The sequence below is a fragment of the Amblyomma mixtum genome, chromosome 1 (genome assembly GCF_055824585.1).
Source record: "Amblyomma mixtum isolate Tamu chromosome 1, ASM5582458v1, whole genome shotgun sequence".
Lineage (NCBI taxonomy): Eukaryota > Metazoa > Arthropoda > Arachnida > Ixodida > Ixodidae > Amblyomma > Amblyomma mixtum.
This window is the reverse complement of record NC_143012.1, coordinates 20,885,303-20,907,962: the sequence shown is the minus strand read 5'-3', so window position 1 is coordinate 20,907,962 and position 22,660 is coordinate 20,885,303. Positions and strand designations below refer to the sequence as shown.

The 22,660-nt window shown below is 45.9% G+C and overlaps 1 protein-coding gene and 1 long non-coding RNA gene across 6 annotated transcripts in view; one reads left to right on the top strand and one right to left on the bottom strand.

The window, feature by feature from the left end:
• Positions 1-231: 231 nt before the first annotated feature.
• Positions 232-22,660, bottom strand: part of LOC149365665 (glucose-6-phosphate exchanger SLC37A4-like) — a 36,443-nt gene continuing 14,014 nt past the window's right edge. Inside the window, exons 8-9 of the mRNA XM_089545130.1 lie at positions 2,997-3,135; positions 232-500 (exon numbers count right to left, since the gene is read on the bottom strand). Of these exons, the coding sequence (XP_089401256.1) occupies positions 232-500; positions 2,997-3,135 (408 nt within the window). The remainder of the gene's footprint in view (positions 501-2,996; positions 3,136-22,660) is intronic.
• Positions 10,141-21,437, top strand: LOC149365666 (uncharacterized). Of its 5 annotated transcripts, none has more exons than XR_016283058.1 (4): positions 10,141-10,558; positions 11,234-11,323; positions 14,881-14,933; positions 20,980-21,437. It is a non-coding gene; the product is annotated as an uncharacterized LOC149365666 (long non-coding RNA). The 5 variants fall into 5 exon arrangements; XR_016283065.1 differs by having other exon boundaries at positions 10,143-10,206; XR_016283066.1 differs by lacking the exon at positions 14,881-14,933.

Here is a 22,660-nt window from a genome sequence, read left to right as displayed (position 1 = left end):
AATTAACGCTTGCTACTTGCTCGAACGCTGCAACTAGCACAAAATCATAATTACACGACTCAGTCCAATCCGTGTGCCGAGTCGAAATCCCCCGACACAAGAGGAATTCGACAGCTTTCGTTCTTTGTAAACGTAACCTCTGTCAAATAAAACTCGTTTTCAAATTCCGTCAGTTCGCAAAACACACGAAATGCGGTGCTGGATCCTAATTGCCAGAACGCTGCTTGCGGACTACGACGGCTCGGCAAGCTGCGCCTGCGCAGAAGGCGTAGCGTCAAGATTGGCCTCGACGCCGCTGGGGGCCGCCACGGTCACGACGTTAGCGTTCGCGGTGGAAGCGGCTGTGGCTGCGCTGGGTCTGACCCTGGTGTCGAAGTTCATGCCCGCGAACAGAGCGAGCGCCGTAAAGGCACTGACCACCTCCAGGAGGAAGAAGACCGCCGACCAGCCGTAGTGTTCGGCCACCAGGCTGAGGGGGAGACCGGACATCACTCCTCCCACTGCGCGGGAAGTTCAGAATGTAATGCCTCATCGTTGTCGACAGAAGGTTGTCAGCAGAGGTATCACGCTTTTCGGTTGGTCGAAATGGTTGTGACGTCAGAGTGCGCGAATTCGAAGCAATGAGGTCACCCACGCAATGCCTGACGCCCCCTTTTGGAGCAGACGACAGCTAATAAAATAGTTGTCGTCCGCTCCGACATGGGGCGTAAGGCGTCCGTGGGTGACCACATTACATACCTCATTACTGCGAACAGAGCCATGGATACAACCGAACTCATCGAAGAAGAGAGAGAGAGAGTCGTGCTAAAGAAGCAGTCAAAGTCGGCAGTCAAAGTGTGTAGTTGCAATGTGTAGTCAAAGTGTGTAGTCAAATAAAGCACTAGTACAGCACGAACAGTCTCGCAGTCAATGCCAAACAGTGCGCCAGGAAATGCTTTCGCCTTGCAGCACTTTAGAGAGCCAAAGTGGCCCCTGAATTTTTTGTGACGTTTCATTTGCTTTGATCGTTACATCAAACATCACGAAAGCGACATGGAGTGGGGAAGCACGCGACCGATCACACGAACGGCCGATCTGCTCGCGGCGTCGCCGCTGCCGTCGCATCTAGTCCGGCCGCTGCATCACTGTGACCATTATCATAGCCATCATCAGTCTAACTGCGCCCACTGCAGGGCAAAGACCTCTCCCATATCTAATCAGTCATGTCCTGTGCCATCTGCGGCCACTTTATCCCTGGAAACTTCCTAATCTCATCCTCCCACCTGACATTCTGACCCCCCTCCGCTACGCTTGCCTTCTCTTCGTATCTAGTCCGATAGGCTTAAAGACTATCCGTCATTTCATCTTTGCGTTACGTGCCCTGTCCATGCCCACTGCTTTTTCTTGATTTTCACTAGAATGTCATTAATTCGCGTTTGTTAGCTGACTCCCCCTGCTCTATTCCTTTTTCCTAACGTTTCACCAATTATTTTCCTTTCCATAGCTCGCTGCGTTGGCCTCGTTAGCCTCTAGGTTTCTGTCTCATGGGTGAATGTCGGTAAGATAGAGCTCTTGCGTAGCATTTCTTCGGGAATACTGGTAAACTGCCATTCATGATCTGAAAGTACTTTCCGAATGCGCTCCAACTCTCTCAGTTATTTCACTCCCATGTTTCGGATCTGTGGTCGCTCTTTGCTCTGAGAAGTATTCCCTTACCGGTTCCAGAGCTTCGCTACTTATCATGAACTGATTTTTCATATTAAGTTCAAGACAGGTGAATATTACTTTTGTTTAGTTATACTGATTTTTGTGCCCACCATTCTGCTTTTTCTAAGTTATTGATCATACTTTTCAATTCGCTCCTGAGTTAGTTTATGTCATCAGCGAATCGCAAACTACTAAGGAATCGCAAACTACTATAATTCGGCCCTAGCCCCAATTCTTTAGAATCCAGATCTATGAATACCTCCTGTAAACAAGTGGTGAATAGTACTGGAGAAATCGTGTCTCCCTGACACCCTCCCTTAATGGTATTTTATTACTTTCTCTATGATGACTGCAGTTGCTTTGTAGTCGTTATAGATATTTTCCAGTACATTTACATATGCCTATACACCAAGTAGTCGCACAGCCACTTATGATTTTTTTTCCATCGAGATGAAAATAGTGCCGTAAAAATGTGTTTACGTATTTGAAACGCGTCGTCGTGCTCCGAGATTCGTACACGCGTCGGCGCCGGTCTGCCATTGTGGCATGAACCTATAGCGCATTTTTCAAGTAGGTCATGACGTCACAGCCAGTGTGACGTCATCCGCAATGGCCTGCGGCACCAAAAACAGCGAGCAACGGCTGGGGACCATACGAAATGAAACCGAAATGAATCGTTGCAAAAGAAGTTCACTAGTTTGAAGGGAAAGCGCTTATACAAAGACGCATTTGATTATGGTGGCACTGTGAACAAGTTCAGTTCCAACTTCACTCAGAAGAAGCGGCCACCTTGAAGGAACTGGACAGCTACGGGACCTCTACAACTGAATTTGGTCAACACTGCAGTGTATATCTGCAAAGCGTGGACAAGTGGCCGCAAACTCAAACGAGCGGGCGACACTGGACAGGCGGAGGCTTGCGCGAAGAATCAGTTCGTACCAAACCCAGACGTGTGATGAAGGGCTGCTCTCCTTTAACAGAAAAGACCCTTCGAGGTTTAAACACTCGAATTTCAGGTAAGCATGATGCCTCTGTTCTTCCTCGAAGAAAAAAATGCTACAAGAAGAACATAGATGTAGCAATGGCAGCGTCACATGCTCCCTTACCTGCCGCACGGACTAAAACGTTTACAGGAAGCACCTGGTGAATTTTTGGGGCGGCACCCACTATCCCTCGTCCCCTCTTGACGTCACCATTTACCACTTCTATTTTTTTATGTGCAAGCAACAAATACAAATCTGCTCCTGTGGAAGCAGCCCCAAATAACTCTCCAAATATCTTTCTTTTACTTTTGCGTTGAAGGAACTCACGGCTTCCGCCGAAGGCGACGATGGCGTGCGAGGTTCCCGACAGGTGCGCGGGCACGCATTCCGAGGCGACCACTCCGAAGATGGCCATGGCCCCGTACAGGCAGGCACCCAGGGCCAGACCGATGGTGCTGATGAGCAGCTGCGTGTATTTCACATTACAAAAAGGTGGGTCGATAATTCCAGAGGCATCGTTGGGTTTCTAACATGCACCTGTATAATTCTTAACATAGGGTAGAGCAGAAGTCTCAAACACGCTGGTCGCGGGCCGCACGGGGACCCTGGTGTCCCCGTAGTGCGGTCCGCTGGCCGCAAAGATTGCAGCATTTTTTCCAGAAGCCCTGTAACAGCAACGACTTGCTTTAGAGCGCGCAGCTCTTGGGGGCCCATTCCTGGGTTTAGGGGCGTGCCTCGCCGTCGGCGTAACCAAGCGCGAGGAGGTAAGGGAGAGGAGGAGGGTCTGACAGCTAGCAGCGTGAAGGCAGGTTGCGAAACATATTTATTCGACTCGACGTTTCGATCGGAAGACCGATCTTACCAGAGAAGAACGCGCTGTCGTCTATTCATCGATGACGTCATCAAAATGGCATGCGATGAGCGCATCGCGAGGAGAGCCAGTTGCCGCCGCTCGCTCAGAGATGGCGCCAGTGTACTCTGCGGCAGCGGATCGCTGTGCGCGCTTCTGTCTGGCACTGCGGTACTGCGGGTTCTGTATGCGCTCGCCTATGGTTCAAATAGCGCAGCTGCTGCGCCCCCAAAATTGCATTACTGAGAAGCGTAATCGTAGGCCAGGTTTTTTTTAAAATTAGAATTGCACCTATTGATCGCTTTTTGTGAGTTCCACAGATCTGCAAAAATAAGTCTGCGGCTACACTTTTGCACTATCGCCGCACTAAGATATGTTTAGTTTTATTTTCGCTACGCCTGAGATGGCATAACAATTCAAGTGCTCATTAGCGGTATGAGGTGCTCTTCCTCCCACTTTCTCCTCTCCTGCTAGCGGCTCGTGCGTAACAAAGCTTTTCAATGCGGTCCCGTACAAAAGCCGGATGCTCAAACCACTAGACTGCCGCAGTGGTATCCGTACTTAAGCCCTGTGCGCACAGTCACAAATGACGGCATTTTTTTTTATTCTCCTCAAACTGTGTTTGTGATATTCAAGGCCAGGAAATCTGGACAAACGCTTCTTGTTTGCTCCACTGCCAACACAAGGCGTGTGGCGCCGAACACTCAATGTCACCGCTGGAATTTCAAATGTTGGCTACCTCCCTTTGATTACCTATGTCCGTCGGAAAGGGTCTTGATGCCATAGGAGGCATAAGAGGGTTCTCACACAGCTTCCACCCTCGTCGTTCGATGACGTGCCACGTCACACCAGCGGTAACTCAGGACGTACTACGTCCGCCGCTTATGAACGTGGGTGGCGCTGATGAACACTCTCAAGGTTAGGTAACATGTAAACATAAATACCCCCGAAAGCAGAAGGTCAGACAGCCGTCGCCGTAGCTCAGCGGTAGAGCACCGGACGCGTAATTCGGAGGTCGTGGGTTGGGATCCCACCGGCGGCATGTGGTTGTTTTTTCTTCTGCTTTTCTAATCAATTAGCTTTAAGCGATAATTACATATTCTGTAATATTCTAAATTGATCAACACCACAAAATGAATAAATAAATTTAAAAATCTCCTGTGCCCCTCGGTTTCTGTGGCTGTTGGCTTCTCTCATATGCACATAGAATGTCGGTCCGCTGCGGACACCGGCATCAAGTTCAGACGAGTACGCCTGTCGGCTGCTCCGATGACGTGTTCTCATTAGTTGTTCTCTCTACTTCTATTTTTTTTTCTGTTTCACGAGCACAAATCCGTCGTACAAACAGATGGCCTCAGCAGGCAGTCGCATCTTCCCTGCCATCACATGCTCGTGACAGTATGCGGCTCATGAACCGGCTTGATGTGTTACAGCAGGTGTAAGGCATCACCAGGACGATGCCGTTGTCTTTTCTCCTACTCCATTCGAAATTACGTTTTACTTAGAAAGTGCCTGCACCACTAATTTTCCAATGATCGACATCACAATGAATAAAAAAAAAATGCTGAATACTCCGAGTAGTGTGTGGCTTTCAAGCTTAAGCTGAACACCGCTATCAATTTTGCGAGGTGCGTTTCATTGTCTAATATACGGCCGCCTTGGCTTTTTCTTCGTTCGATTCATTCCTTTTTACGTGACCGCGATCATCCAAATCTCAGGCATAGCAAGCCGAAGAAGGGAAATGTCTGCGTGCGTTCATTTCAGTAGTAAAGTCACATATGTGCTCTGCATCCTTGCGAAGCATTGTACTAATAAATTAGGGCTAGCTCTTCATTTTAAACGACAAATGCACTAATAGAAATCTGCACTACTCATGCCCAAAGCCATGCTGGTCGGATAACAAATAAAAAAAAGGAAATAAGCCATTGGCCTCTCTCTGCACGCCTCCTGCTATCGTAATTTCCGGTTCCGGTACGGGCTGCCGTGCACTCGTTGTAATCAGCGGCTCAGGTCGTCCTTCGACGTGACCCCGGGACTATACTTGGAAGCAGTCAGACTGAAAAAATTCATTCACTGCTATTGGGACACAGCGCCCGGCTGCAGAAGTAAAGTTTTTGTTGTCACCTGTGGCGTGATGAACTACGCGCATTTTGGTGAGTTAGGTGACTTGCCAACCTGAATAACACTCCTACTGGGTAACAAGTTAACGAGAAAGTAAAAAAAGCAAAGGTTTGGTTCATGGGGTTTAACCTCTTAAAGCGACTCAGGCTATGAGGGACGCCATAGTGATGGCCTCTGGAAAATTTCGACCAGGTTCTTTACGTGCATTGACATCGCACAATACACGGGCCTCTAGAACTTCGCCTCCATCGAAATTCGACCGCCGCGGCCAGGACCGAACTCGCGTCTTTCGGATCAGCAGCCGAGCGCCATAACCACTGAGCAACCACGGCGGCGGCGGCAAAAAAAAAAAAAAGATTTGGAGTTTTTTATTGACACAGTACGACACAACGGATGTGGATTGCGCCGAATAAGTCCCCTGATGCACATACTGCTGTGAAACTTTCTAGCCGTTTAACCGCTCCCCGTGACCGCTCCCAAGCACAGCTTTCGACAACTCCGTTAACGCCCTCTGTCAGGCACCACTAGTGAACCCCACCAAACACAGTACGGATTTCACACTTGCCCAAAAATCCGGCGAGCGAAGCGGATTCGGCCGCTTTTGACGCCGAGCGACGCGGAAAGCGGCGCGGCGAGGGCGATCGGGCTGGACCCATTGACGCCGCGCGGCGACAAACATGGCGGCGCACTTCGAAGCCGGACCCCCCGCTTCGGATTGAATTCTCGTTGTTGCTGCCTTTTTCAGTGTGTTCACTGGCCAGAAATGCGGCTCAGGTCTTTCGCTTCCTCTCACCTCGCCTCCAAGAAAACGTATAAGTGATAAATTTGCTTTCTTTTTTTTATTCAGAGTGACGATTCCACCGCTTCTAGGCTTAACAGCAGAGTCGCTTTGTTGACAGTAATGGTTCCCGCCCTGACAACCAGATGGCGCCACTATAGCTGAGTTTATTTTTCCGTCCGAGCTAGCATACGCTGAACTAAAAGTGAGAATGTGCCTGCGTTTAACGTACGAAAGCATGCGTACGCTTATGGTACGTAGACAGCGTAAATTTATGCTCTTTTCTCACTATATCTGTGTAAGCCGCTAGCAGCGACGCGGTGTGGAAAAGCGAGAAACAGCAGCGGCGCGGCGGATCCGCCTCGCTCGCGCGTGAACAAGTGAGAACAGGTCCTTGTTTTTGCGGCGAGCGAATACGCTTCGCTCGCCGGATTTTTGGGCAAGTGTGAACGGGCCTTAACTCTGGGCAAACTCTGGAGTGCCGGGAGACGGGGCGCGAGCCTATTCATAGAGGTTGGCTACTGTTCCTATGCGCTGCAAAAACCGACGTGCTAAATTTTTCCTGCGCTAGCGGGTGAGCCGAAGATTCGAAATTCCCGCGATGTTTTAAAAATTTACTTTATTTAAATTGAGCTTCATGCGACACCTGGTGTAGCCGAGGAAACTAAAAGCGTTAGTCTATGTAAGAATATATATTCTTACACCGTGGTCTAGGTTTTGGGGGCTTGCCGTAACTAAAGCCCCTTGACGATTTGCAAGTAGCGCCACACTTAACTACACCGCTACCGCTTGACCTCCTCACCCCAAACGCGCCCTCCGGGTAAAGCTGTTAACCCCCCCCCCCTTTCTTGTAGCACCAGGGTTTGAATGGCCGCTGCGGCTGCGATTTGATGGCAGCGAAATGCAAAAGGCGTCCATGTCCATGTCCATGTCCATGTCCAGGACTCCTGCTTGCGCCCTATGCCCAGAACCCTTCGCTTCTTCCCTCCACATCCTTTCCCTCTGCCCGGCGGACCCTCCCCCGCGGGACCTAGAGAACCTCAAGACCTGGGAGGACTGGGAGACCCTGCTGCATTCGGAGGACCCGGCCGTGCAGACCATTGGCACCGGCCGTGCTGCCAGTGTTATGGACCTCAGGAACATAAACACTTGAGTGCAGTGGGGTCGTGCGGGGACCCTGGGGCGTGCCCCGAATTCCTTTGTAAATAAAGTTTTCTCTCTCTCTCTCTCTCTCTCTCCATGTGCTGTGCAATGTCAGTGCACGTGAAAGATTTCCACGTAGTCGAAGTTATTCCGAAGCTCTCCACTATACAGCACATCTGTCTCTCTCATTTTTCTTTCACTCCCACCTCCTCCTTTCCTTCCCACACTGTAAAAAATTTCACACCTTTAAAGGAACAAACTGACTAACACACCCTCGCACCCGACAAAATAGGAGTTTCTGTTACTCGTGCACCCGTCCTGCACCCGTCTGCAACCTAGCATTTCAGGGGCGGGTGCATATGGTCAAAATACCCGCCAGTGCAGGCAAGGGTGTTCCTTTAAAAAATGTAAAGCTGGCTTCACCTCAGTTAAGCATGCCGGACTAATTGGGGAAGGGAACTGTAAAAAACATAAAATATAGCTGTAGCTCGTGCGTTTTATGGGACAAAATGTGTTGGCGTGGTTACTGTGACAACAACACGTGCACGTGTGAAGCAGTAACATGCGTTTTCGGCATTTTATCCACGTTTCACTGATGCATCGACGCGATTGTTAAGGCAACATTCCACATGGCGATCCCAACTTAACTAATTATGAAGGCAGTACAAACGCTCTGACGGGGGCGATAGTATGCGCTTTTGAGGATTGCACTTTGAGCATGGTTTACATCTTTCGCACCCGAGAACATACATGCAGCGGCGAGAAAAATATTGGTTCACTCGCAGCTGAAAAAAAAAAAAAGTTATTGATTTTATTACGGCCGCCGCGCCGCTGCGGAAAGTGACTGTCAAGCCGCTGCTAAGAGCGGCGGCCGTTCACTTCGCCACGGTCAGCGGGCACACTCAGTTTCCATGCTCAGTTTGCTCGAGAACGCCGTTGAGAGCGTTGCAATTTGGTAGCGCACGAGCGTAGTCACGTGGTATCTTTTCATATTTCGCGGGCTTTCTTTAGATGCCGGAAAAAAGGACCCCGTAGGAGATACGATGCTACAATAAACTGTATTCGTTGTTTATAAACCTGCTCTACAACCTAACGTAATGGTCTTGGCACTAAAGTGAATATATGAAAAATTGCATAATTCATCTTAGTTAATTAATTAAGCGCAATACAAAATATTCTGAGGAGCGCCACATGATGGCGAACAATGCATCGTTTGTTTCAGCTGGCTGCGGTGTACCGCTTTTTTTAAATCTTTGGTTCAAGTTACGTGAAACACCCTGCATATTTTTCAAACGGAGTACTATCAGCGCGAAATCATTCTACTTTACGCACGAAACTACGCGCAAAAAACAAGACCAAAATTAGCAATTTCTTGAAGTAACCTCTGTGTCAACTGGAAGAAAGGTAATGATGGAGACCTGAAGTTAATTAGGGTCCCAGAAGAGCTTGAGAAGCTCAAAGAGCAAAGGGAAGAAAACAAAAATTTTATTTTGCCCCGACGTACGTAGCTCTCCAAAACTGAGCGAGTAGCAGAAGGTACCTGTGCAAACCCATTATACAAAAAAGTTAAATGCTGCGGTATACAGCGTTTAATGTCTGAAAGCTAAACCTGAGCTATCGGAGACACCGTAGTGGAGGACTCCATACCATTTTCGGCAATCGTGGGTCCTTTAACGTGCACTGACATTCGCACAACACACGGACAATTTAGGCATTTAGTGCTTCCAGTTTCCGTTCTGGACAAACTAGCGAACATCGTCTACGCACAGCAGCGCACAGGACAGAGAACATGAGCTAGAACGTTTAGAACCTTAAGCGAACATTTCGATCCTCCCGCTGATCTCGTAACAGGCGCGCCGCGAGTGGAAGCACGCTGTGCGGGCCCATGAGAGCGCCAAGGGAGCTGAAGGTCTACTGGACCGCAGAAAAATCTGTCGCGATCAGACCTTGCAGTCGGCATTCGGCCTTATGTGTTGCTCTCAATCACCGCTGCGTTTTGTTAATTAATTTAAGTTTATGAAGAGCAATGCCACAGGCCTTGGAGCATTATGCCTATCCATCATAACATAGCGCCCTCCCGCTCATCTTCTACCTCTCTGAGCCTCCTCACCACGAATGCCCTGGCACCGTCCCTGTGCGGCCCTTCGAAGGTGTCGCTTGACGGTGGGGGTGCCGTCCCAAAATATGCTACGCCGTGACTGCCATACATTTCATGCTCCCTCCACTTTCGACGACGATATAGGCTACACTTTTTTATATATATTTCGCCACCATCGAAATGCAGCCGCTGGAGTGAACGTAAAAAGAAAGAAACGGCAAGGGGGCCAATTCATGGTAACTTTTGAATACGAAGAAATATATCTAATTTAATCACTTCGCATTTTCCATAACTGGTAACGGTTGGCAATCGTTGCGTATGCTGTTCCGATGATGCAAATACATTCTAGCTTCCGTACGCACTGTAAAAAACCCAATAAACTGAATTCAAAACTGAAAGTGAAACTACATTTCCGCCGCTAGGCGGCCATTGGTACCGTCGGGCCTTTGTTGATTTTTTCCTGCCTGTTGTGTATGGTGTGGCGTCGGTCGTGGTGTGCGGATTTCAGCAGTTGACGTGAACTGCGCTTTCGACCGCGTTTTTCGAGGTACCGTGTTGAACTGAAGTGTTTTTTGTGCATATATAACTGGAGTAGTGCGTAGGTTCGTTCACTGCTGTCCAAGTACTCGTGTCTCACGTATCGGAACAGAAGCAGCCTTTGGAGGCTCTGCCGAATGCGTTTCTTTGTTGTAGATTGGCAGAAAGGCCGGCGCTCGCTCACGGTTTAAAGGTTTGATATCAGAAATCACGGGCGAAGTTATAATGTGCGCTGTTTATGCACCAGAATGTATTTTGTAATGTAGAAACGTCCTGAAGTCGGCGTTAATGAAAAACTAGCGTTGCCGTGACTTGGAGACGCACTTCATCAGCTCGGCACGACTACACACCTGCCTCGAATGGTAAGCAATACTATGTCTTCATGCATGCTGGTTTGCATTATTCAAAGCATATTTTATGGAAGAGCGGCCTCAAGACTTGCCGCTTCTAGTACCAAAGTGCCAAGATCTGCAGACAGGCAGCTCTTTCCATGTATCCAGGAAGAGAAGCAGCACTGAACAGAGTTCGCCGAGAATGATTCTACTCAGAGCTGTTTTTGTTTTGACGAAACGAATGTTACAGAGTACTGCCTCATGCTACTTAAGAGCTCTAGTATGTGTGTTCTGTCCAATTTAAAGCCGTTTAACGCTATTTCGTCAAATTCCTTGTCCTACGGTTTATCTGCACGTGGTAATTTTTCCGCCCGTGCGTAAGGTCTATTCCGTATCTGTGCGTAAAATGCGTTGCGTCAGCGTGACGTCTGAGATAAGCTTTCAATTTTGTGTGCTGCAGGCGCTGACCACTGATCGTTTGTGCATCAGGCCATGTTTTTGTATAAATTTGTTGACGCTGCTATCTATTTTGGTTTTTAATTGTTTTTAGAACGGCATCCAGATTAAAGAATCCAGTGCTGTGCCAGCTAGGTATATTTAGCTTGCTTTTTCAAGTTTTTAAAAGCTTCATTGTTTGGCCGTAGTGACCTAATTTCTGAATTTTGGCGGCCTCTAATCGTGATGGTATTAAATGGATGTCTGCAGGGGAAACATCTACATCCACATGGGAGTCCACAGCCACAGCTTGCACCTTGTTGCCGCTGGGAAATATTCACGAGCAGTATGGAAGCAAAGGTGTGTTCTAGTTCTTGCTGCAAGCTTCTTTTTATGTTGTATGCTAGGTTCTTTTTTGGGCCATTTTCCCTTCTTTCCTTCATCAGGCTGCTTCATGAAACAGGGTACATAGCCTAACCATGCCCTCATTTATTTGTACATCCTTGCTAGTTCATTGTCAGCATGGGGTTATTGCAAACCAGTTTGAGTGTCGTTAAACGTAGTTTTCTCGTCATCATCATCATCCTGATTACACCCACTGCAGGGCAAAGGCAGTCCTTTGCCAGCTGCGGCTACCATATCCCTGCGAACTTGGTACTAGCATTTGGTGATAAAAAGTGCGCTACCACATAATGTCTTAATCTCCTCCTCTCAAAAAGTATGTGTTCACAAGCAGGAGAAGTACACAGTCCTGTGTACTATCGCGCTCAATATGAGTTGCAACGCGCGGTCATCGACCGGGGCTCGTTCCGTGGCGTGCCTCCTACAAACAGTAGCTCGGAATTCTGGGAGAAACTGCTGTTCCAGGAAACAACAGCACCCCCGCTCAGGAAAAAGTTTTTCCCAGAATTCCGAGCGACTGTTTGGAGGAGGCACACCACGGAACGAGCCCCGGTCGATGACCGCGCGTTGCAACTCATATTGAGCGCGATAGTACTTCTGCTTGTGAACGCGTCCTTTCCACGAGTGTCTCACAATTTGAAAAGAATAGGAGCTAGGCCTGGTGTGCGAGTAGTATTCTCTGCTCCAAGCAAATTGCAATATCTCCGCAAGAGTGTCAACCGTGAAGGGTTGCCACCTGCAGAATGCGAAAAGAACCGAGAATTCTCTTATGTACAAGTGCCCCAAAAATGTGGCGCACAGAAGTGAGCTATCCCGCGGAACGTGCTCTATCAGTCAAACAGGACATGCCTAAACGACTGTCTGAGCGAACACAAGAGCCCCTTAAAACCACCTCCTGAAAGCAATATGGTCAAATATTGGCTGTCGTGTGAAAACTGCACCTCTGCTTTCAGCCGTACAACCATACTGTACACGCATAAGGACCAGCACACGCGGGAGATTGTTGTTGATGCGTTTTATCCGTCAGGAGCAAGACAAATGCATCTGCAAACATTCTGTTGTGCTCAGATGCAAAGAACTATACTTCGTCTCACAAGATGTTTGCAGCACTACGGAAGGTAGAGCTCTCTCGTCCAATCAGGACTGCAGAAACGCGGAAAATAGTCCCTTGAATATTTGAGGAGCGTATGACTATTAATCAAAACAATAAGCATTGCAACTAAAAACATGGTTTGGACAGGTATATTTAAATGGTAGAGAGTGTTTCAATCACTGGTGATATTACCAGACAAAGCCCGTACGGACACAGCTCTGCGGAGTCCTGCTGCGAGGTAGTGATGCGTTGCCACTTTCCAACATGGCGTCGGTCGAGTCTGTTGTGTCTCCTGTGTGCTCTACATCGACAGTGCGCTATTTCCCCAAGCAGGCGAAGCAGGTGGCTTCGCGACAACAGAGGAACTGATCAGAACAGGTTGCGACAAAAAAAAAAAAGTGGGGCTAGTCCCTTTGGAACGGGCGTCCGCCTGTCCAAAAACAAACCAAAATAGAATAAAAAGACATCAAGTGCCACCTGCTAGAGGTAGAAAGAAGCCACCTGGACATCAGGTGGATTGAGCCACAGGCGCGTAGGAACACACTAATTTAGTGCGCGCCATCCTGATTGGACGAGAGAGCTCTACCTTTCGTAGTGCTGCAAACATCTTGTGAGACGGAGTATAGGCTACCTCAGCAGCTTAGACGGCAGGGTAACAGTTTCTTCTACATTTTTAAACATTTTTTTTTTGTTTTTATTCGCCAGCATTTTTGCCTTTCGCAGTCAATCTTTAATGCAGTGCCACATGTTTTGCAAGCTGGCAAACTGTCGCGAAAAAAAATGTTGTTTATACTCTTTTTTCACCTGTTTATTGTGTGGCAGCAATTAAGATCGTCAGTCTTGAGTCAGCGCCTAGTCTGTCTTGTTCTTTCATACCATTATAGTCATGCTGTGCCCTTCATGCTGACAAACATGTACCGACTAGCTCAAGAAAGTAACCTTTTACATTGTGGAGCCATTTTACCCATTGCATTCGCATGGTTTGAATGAATGACCATTCAGGTTGCTATTGCATATCTTTGGAACCGAACAAGCTTAAATTTTGCAAGCTTACCAAGCTCTTAGGATGCTTATGTTTGTTATTACCTGCATTAAGTCTCCTTTCCTGCTCACGTCTACAGAGGGCAAAATGCTAGACTCATTATATTGCGGGGACTATATTTGGTAGACTGGCAGGAACAATACCACCATCCAAGTGCGTAGGGGAGTGGGAGTTCTCAGTGTCACGGTTATACATCTGCACAATGTAAAGATTCAGATTGGTGTCCTCGTTGTAACTTGTAATTGTAATTTTTCTAGTGTTACAGAAGCCTCTTACAGCCCAGCCAATTTATTGACCTATATGGAAGCTGCTATATGCCTGGTGATAAGTAGGCTGTGTATTGTGTTGCTGTGCAATACTGAATAAGGTGATTCCACGCCACGTTATCCAGACTTTTGTACTCGACTGCACTTGATTTCCTACAGAAACAAAAAAATCATGGCTTATTTTATTACCATGACAAAGATTTTTAAAGCATGTTCTTGGCAGAAAAAAAGAAGTTTCGTGTCGTGGCCACAGTCTTATGTTTACAAGCAATACCAAAGCTAAGTCTTACAAAAAACTTGTTAAAAATAAACGCTTTATGCATGACTGAAACTTTTTCATATAAATAAAGGACGTGCTTTTATATCCAATAAATTGGACTCATGTATAAAACATGAAAGAAGGTACAAAAATATTGGAAATTGATATTTTTTATTCAATTTATGTTCTCATAACAGTCATTTCAACTATTTTTCTGGGTTATCCAAAAGGCAAAGAATGTGATAAAAGTGTTTCAGAGATGAAAAAAATGCAAGGCATGTCAGTCAGCTGAAAAAAAATATTTTTGAGGCATATTCAGCCGCCAGTGGCTCAGTGAGGTTGGCCTCATTTATTTTCTAATGGCTGTGACATTTCTAAAATTTTAATTGGAGCAATTTTCGTTTTAGGCGTGAAAATAATTTCGCAATTTGAGTCTACCTTCAACCCCAGCATTGCTGGCTGCTTGCTCGACACTGCGGTGCACACTAGAGCCGGCATCAAGGAGACACAAAGCTTCGCTGCACGGTGCTCCATGTGGATGCTCCTCAAATTTTGGTTTTGACATGTCTGCTGGCATGTTCGCTCACATTTTGTCAGTTTGAACTCGAGCATGACTTAAGTCCAGCGTGCACCATTGAGAGAGATAAAAAAGGCTTGATGTGGTGAAAAATGCTTATTTTAATGGTAGCACTCTTGTAAACCGCCTAGTGAGTTCACCTTTGTTTTCTTGAATCATTTGTTGGAGCACCCAGATAGCTACGACACTCTTAATGGTTTTCTCCGCCCATGTAAACAGCTTATAGAGGATCAGTATTTAACCTTTCAATGGCCTCTGAATGCTTTCTGTTGCTGCAGGGGGCCTCACACTTCCACCAATGCCGTCACAAGCGCTCTTCCCATGTGATCAGGTGAAAAAGTCCATTCCACTGAAAAGTTTAAATAATTTTCATGGTAGTAGAGGTTTTAACTCTGATTGGTCATACCACAAGCAGTGCTTCCCTGTGTCGAGGAACGAGAGCCGTTCTGCCATGTGGCCCCTTCCTTCATTTTTACTTTTTGTAAATCTATCCTTCAGCAGATTTCTTTATTGCCGAAGCTGGTGGCATCGAAGACCAGCACACCATTGTATTCGTGCAGCGGAGTGCTGGTTTTGTGTAATTTACAGCTGGTGGAAAAGTGTGCTGGAGTGAAAAGGAAGCACTGAGCAGTGTCGATGTTGAACGCAGGGACTCAACTTGTAAGATTGTTTTCTCGCTTAAAACAAAAAAAGAGCCCCAAATAAACTAAAAATAAATGCCATTAAATGGTACTGTTTAAATTTCTATCTTTCATAATTTAATTAAGATCACCTCATTATGTAGTAGACTACTGAATATGTCACAAAAAGCAAATTCTCTCGACTTTAGAATCCTTTCGCTGTCTTGCCTTACATGTTTTGCTCTCTGAAACATTTTTATCACCTTTGCCTTCTCGACAGCTTAGAAAATAGAATAACTACTCTGAGAACATGAAATTTGATAAAAGATTTCAAATTTTTATATTTTGTACTTATTACATGTTTTATTTAAAACAAAATAAGTTCAATTTACTGCATTGGATATGGAATACCTTTAATTTATATAACAGAAACTTCATAGTCCTGCGTAAGAACGTTTCTTTTTATAAATTTTTTTGCAAGGTTAGGTTTGGCTATCACTTTCAAACATGAAATGGCGGCCACGTCGGGAAAAAATTACTCCGCCTAAAACAAGCTGGGATAATGTTTGCCTAGGTAATGCAATAAGCCATGAATTTTTTTAAAGAAATAGAAGATTCAGTGCTAAGCCTGGAACAGTTGGCATGGAATGACCCAATGGCGCTGATTTGAAGAAGCCTTTATAATATTTTTGTAGCTCAATTAATATTGCAGTGTAGGTTGAATGCAATTTTTTCTGCTTGCATAATTGGAATGGTTCCATATCATGCCGTTTATTTCGCATCTTGTATGCAAACTTGTATTGCATTGCCAATATTTTTTGCTGCTAGCATTCACCCCATGTGAATACTGCTGCTCCTGAGCAGTATACTCAACTGATCCACTGGAATGGTATCACTGTGTGTACCTTTGGTAAATTTCTGGGAAAAATGTATTCATTCACCTGGCTGCTTCGTAGTTTCATGTTTCATATGTAATGACAGATGAAATGCGGATCTGGCCTAAGGATGAATGTGGCCATTTGTTAACACCATTTTACAGTAGTGATATTTGCAAGATGATCAATTCTATTTATCTACTTTGTACTTTTGTTCACTACATGGTGCATGTATGCCTCTAAGAAAGGAAACGCGAACCAGAAAGGAAACAGCTTGGAACCCCTTGTGGTCTTTTTCCAGATGTAGACTTCATCTCTTAATGTGTGATAGTATATTAGTCTAGGCAAAGCAGCGTGCAGGGTAACAGGGCACTGACAGGAACACACAGGTACTGCGCTGACTAACAATTGAGGAATTTATCGCTTTGCTCACTATAAATACAGGAAATATGATCCAAAATACAAAAGAAGGAAAGTCATGGAATCATCATTTGGTCAAATCTGTTGGGCTTATTTATCCAGATAGTCAATTTCTTTTTTCGTTGGCGTTAGTGATGATGTGCTTCCATAGGTTGAACAATTCTTATGTGTCATGCACGTCTCTTATATCTCGGCATGAGCTGTTAATTATATTTCCTAAGAATTTTACATCATCGAAAGTGGGGGGTGCACTCACAGTTCGACACGTCTTGCTAGTTTGCTACTGTATCCTGTCTCAGTATTGCCGACTTGTTCTATTAGACAAATGTTGACACGCTGACCTTATTTCCCAACATACGACGCTTCGCATGAGAGAGGGATCTCGTAAGCGAAGCCACAGTCGCATGTTGTGAATTTGTTTCGGTGCTTCATCTTGTGTTGGCCCGTTGCATACTACGTTCAGCTACTTTCTGCAAAAAAAGCAAATGAATCCATCGCAAAGAACTTCCGCAAGCTGCAAAAGAAGGTTAAGCGCCAAACAGTGAAGAACGAAACCTAAAAACTTGTGTCAAGCCAACAACTTGTCCAAATTAGTGCTGGCTATGACGAAAAGTGATGGCCTATGCCTGAATGCCTTCGCTATTGCAAAAACACGGAACAATAACTGGCCTTTCAGAGTAATTGTCGCTGAACAAGGATCAAGTAAGGAACCCTTGGGGCAGTATCTGCAAGAATTGCTCTCCTTGTTCACCGTGGGAGACCTCTTCCTGGTGAAGAAGCCAGAAGTGTCTGCATTCCTCTCGAACAGCTGTACAGAAGAGTTGTCATCTCATTCTGATCAAGGACTAAGACTGCACGCTGCTAAATGCTGCCTTGTTTGAGACGATAACAGAAGGCATTAATTCAGTGGGAGCAGTACAATTCCAGAACCTGTGCAGAATTAATGCGGATAGATTCCTCGAGTTGCTAACCATCTACTTCCGTTCTACCTATGTAAAGTTTAATGATGTGTGCATACAGTGGCAGGGAGTATGCACCAGTTCCAGCGTTGCACTAATTCTCATTGTGCAGCTAGCCTGTCAAGATAGCCAACTATTAAAAAGCTGTGCATGGCGCCAGTTTGATAATGACCTTCCGATTTGGGGATGACTTCTTAGTAACCCACAAGCTTCATTACCAAGGGTAACACAAAGTCATTGTTGACATCTTCAAGACCTTCTCCAAAGTTCTTGCTAACTTTGAGCTGACCAAAGAAATGCCACTGGAGGTACAGCTTCCCGATCTATGGCTGTACTTTGTAGAGACCCATATGTGCTTGCGTTACTTCCCAAGGTCGAAAAAAAGGCTGTTGCTACTGGCGCACTGAAAAATATCCTAAATAGCTCGTGTATTGACCGTCAGCAAGAATTCCTTGAGGCCCACCTGACATGGCTACCTGAAGCTGATTTCCCAGATGACCTCATCTGCAGCCTTGGCTTCAGGATAAAGAAATTTGCCTGTCTACCTGTAAAAGGCTTCAGAAAGAATGGAACATAGCTGTCATAGCATATTACTATGGGGTTTAGCTCAGCAGCAGGCGCGACGGGTTGCACTCAGAAGGCACCCCAAACCAAGTCACTCCGAGCGCTAGCTGCAGCGTGCCTGTTGTCGTCAACTGCCCAGTGTCAAAACAACGTCCTCTTCGCCTTGCAACTTGCACTGTAGCACTACCCCCTCCGCCTCGCGGAAGGAAGCACAGCCCCTGGGCGCCCTAAGGTGGTGTGAATGGTAGGGCTTAAGACAGGTGACGTGCACGAGCTTTGTGGAGTGGGCCGGGGGAACAGTGCGGGAGTGCAGGGACGTGATTTCATAGGTCACATTGCTCAGTTGCCTGAAGAGAAGACGCGGTAAGGACCCGCGTAACGAGGCAGCAGCTTCTCACCCAGGCCCACATGGTACGCAGGGAGCCAGGGGAGTACGTGGAAGCCGGGAGGGTAGTGGGCAACACGGTGATTAAGGTCATAGGTGCATGGTATCAGCCACGCACTAAAGAAAGTGGTCAGGCAGGCTGGTGTGAACTTAGTATGCAACACGCCCAGCTAGGGTGCTTCAAAGACAGCCTGGTATAAAAGAAGGCTGTCAAATCCACAGCATGCGACAGTGACTTAGGCACCTTGTTTACTAAGTTCACACCAGCTCGCCTGACCACTTTCTCTTGCGCGTGGCTGATACCATGCACATATGCCGTCACAGCTAACTTCCGTTCTTTCTGAAGCCTCGTTGGGGTGGATCAGCAAATTTTTTTCATTATCTTCAAGCCAAGGCTGCAGACGAGGTCATCCGGGAAACCAGCTTCAGGTAACTATGTTAGTTGGGCCTCAACGCTTTCCTGCTGACAGTCAATAACAATCTGTTTGAGACATTTTTTAGTGTGCCAGTAGCAACAGTCTTTTTTTCGACTGTGGGACATAACACCAGTACATATGGGCCTCTGATGTGCAGCCATAGATCGAGAAGCTGTACCTCCAGCAAGGACTTCGGAGAAGGTCTTGAATATGTGAACAATGCCGTTGTGTTGCCCTTGTTTATGAAGCTTGTGGATTACTAGGAAGTCGTCCAAAAATCGGGAGGTCATTATCAAATTGGTGATAAGCAAAGCTTTTAATAGTTCGCTATCTTGACAGGCTAGCAGGACAATGAGAATTAGTGCAACGCAGGAACTGGTGCATAATCCTTGCCATTGTATGTGCAGATAATTAAACTAAAATAACAGACGGCTAGCAACTCGAGGAATCTATCAGCATTAATTCTGCATTGGTTCTGGAATCATGCTGCTCCCATTGAATCAATGCCTTCTCTTACCGTCTCAAACAAGGTGGAATGTGGCAGCGTGTAATGTTAGTCCTTGATGACAATGAGAAGACACTCCTTCTGGACGGCTGTTCAAGAGGAATGTGGACACTTCTGGCTTCTTTACCAGGAAAAGGTCTTCTATGGTGAGCTAGGAGAGCAATTCTTGCAGATACTGCCCTAAGGGTTGCTGCCACGATCCTTGTTCAGAGACAATTACTCTGAAAGGCCAGTTATCGTTCCGTGTTTTTGCCATAAAGAAGGCATTCAGGCATAGGCCCTCACTCTTCTTCACAACCAGCCCTAGTTTGGTCAAGTTGTTGGCTTGACCTTCTTTTGCAGCTTGTGGAAGTTCTTTTCAGTGGCTTCATTTGCTTTTTCATAGAAAGTAGCTGAATGTAGTACGCAATGCTCCTAGCAAAGGTGCTTCAAAAACAGCCCAGCGTAAGACGAAGCACAGAAACAAATTCACGACATGCGACAGTGGCTTAGTTTACAAGATCTATCCGCCACGCGGAGCGTCCTGTGTTGGGAAATAAGGTCAGCGTGTTAACATTTATCTAATGCAACATATCGGCAATACTGAGAAAGGATATCGTAGCAAGCTACCAAGACACATATCGGACTGTGAGTGTCTATCACACTTTCGACAATGTAAAATTCTGAGGAAATGCAAGAGATGTGTATGGTACATAAGAATTGTTCAACCTGTTTAAGCACATCATCACTAACTCTAAGGAAAAAGAAATTGACTACCTGGATAAATAATCACGACAGATTTGACAAAATGACGATTCCATGACTTTCCTTCTTTGTAATTTGGATGATGCTTTCTGTATTCATTGCAAACTAAACAATGAATTCCTCAGTTATCACTGCACCTGTCTTGTCTGTGTCGTGTTATCCTGCGTGGTTTTGCAAAGATTCATGCACCAACTGGCCCAGCTCCTTTTCTTGTAGTAGTTTAGTGGCCTTGTGCAAATCTTTCTTGATGGATTTTTGAGTTTACTGGCTGCAGATATGGGAGATATGTTAACTTAGCACTGTTGCCTGCCTTTCAAGATGTCACTTGCTTGATATAATAATGAATGCATGCTTTGCATTAGTTGCAGCTGACCACTCTCATGGAAGGGGTTGTGTTGCTGACTTTGATCAGATACTGTGCTTTCTGTTGTTACAGTGAATTTTGCACATTACTTGTTGTTCGGTTTATTTTAAAGCATTTTCAAGTGCGCTATTTTCGTCTTTATTGTCATGGTGTTTTGTGCCTTTTATAGTCAGTTTACCCTCCAGACAGGCCAGTGGTTTGCACTAGCTTGTAGCAGTTCGTGCAGAATTAATTGCATAACCTGACCACCTTCGTTCCATTTCATAACATCTAGCTTTTTAGCTAAAACATTGTTTGTATAATGCCGTTTAGAGCAATTTTCTCTAAACCACAGTGGCCTCTTTGGAATGTTTCAAAAAATAACAGCTGGTGCTTGCTCGCCACATGGGCAGATTTTCTTCTTTCTGTTAGCGTTAGCATGCATAATAAAACACATTGTTAATGAGCAATATGTTGGAATTTATCAGCAACATTGAACAGTGTAAACTGGTATGAAATATTTTACTGTTTTTGTCTAAAATGCAGACTCGCACCATGTATGCTGTTCACCGAAGACAATCCCGAGGTGGCTGAGAACCTGTTCGTCGAGGGAGGATGGCTACTCAGCAGGCTTACCACTGCGGCTCACTCCACAACTGCGCCATAATGTTAGGAATATGGGTGTTCAGCATAAGTTGCCTTTAGTTTGCTTTTTGCTTATTCCTGGGAGTTAGCGTCACAGTTCAAGCCTTCTTCAGGCTGGTATATAAGGCTGCACAAGCATGAATTTTTCATTGTTTGCTCTGAAAAAATTGGGAGGTAGAGTAAGTGCTATGGAACCTTATTCTTGCAGCACCATAAACCCAATAAAAGCAGGTATGGTGCTGTTGTACCTTAAAATTTTTAGTTCTTTGGATGGCAGTAAGGAATTCATTGGAGAAGCTTCTTGTGCCTTGTTTTATGGATGTGTTTTGTTCATAATAAAAATTTTCCACATTTCTGCAGTTTTGTGATTTGTTTGTCAATAAACGTTTTAGGTGCAGACCGCCTGTTTACTGCTATGAAGAGCTCCACTAATACAGGTATATTGCATTACTTAGGCAGTATAATGGTAAATTTAAAGAACGCTTAAGAAAAGTAATAAAAGTGGGAACAAATTATGAACCCATTGCATGCTTTTTTCCTGAAGGGTGTAGGGGTGTCAGAAGCGTAAAACGCCTGTGGCTCGGTGGTAAAGTGTGTGATACACCTCAACACCTTTGGGTCAAGTTTTATCATTTTCGGGCTGGTTCTTTCCTGAAACACCCCACCTTTAAGATGTATTGAAGTCACAAAACTCCTTTCTGGGCCGGGTGCAAGGGTGCGAGTTATAGACACCTGGAAACTCTTTTAAAGGTGTTTTATTTTTTACAGTGCAGCACGCTTGAGGTGTACACCGGTAATTGAGACAACTGCTCTAGAGCACTGGATAAGTGTCTCGCCTTTAGTTTCCTCAAAAGCAATTTCCATTTTTTTTCCCCGGCCGCATTTAACGACGATTGGAAGCTTCCGCCGTTACCCTTGGAAACGCACGGAGCTTGTGTTTTGCTTCTACTACATTTTTTTATTGCCGCCATTTTTCGCCTAATTTCGGTGCAGCGAATGTTTCGCGCTGTACTTTCTATGCTGTGCTGAGTGGTTAGAGTTCTCGGATAGTGAGCGAAGTACCCGGGTTTGAACCCGGTCGCGGCGCTCGCGTCTTTTTTTTTTTTTCGCGAGCTTCTCAAAGAGCGCCACTTATTGTGAAAAAAGATTGAGAAGAGTGGCGGATCGGGCTAGTTGGTGCACGTTTGACATTTTTCGAAAGCGCTAAAACAACTCGGAGATAGAAAGAACAGACAGGGACGAGCGCTCGTCCCTGTCTGTTCCTTCTTCGTCCACGTTGTTTTAGCGCTTTCGAAAAATGAAAAAAAAAAAGATTGTACTGAACTCGAAGGCGAGCAAAAATTTCTTCGAACTCAGCGGAACAAGAATTAAGGGACGAAAGCGTCCGTCCGCATTGACCGGAAGAACGAATAGCTCGAATTTCAACGATGCGTTGCAGTACTAGTTGTAGAACATGTAACCTGGGTCAGAAGTCCTCAGGACCACACAGCTCGCTTTTAAGCCGTGTTGTTGGGCATCTGTGGCGCGCCTCAAGCTCGAAATCTTTGCTGGGGGAAGAGAGAGCCCTCGTCCCCGCATTTAA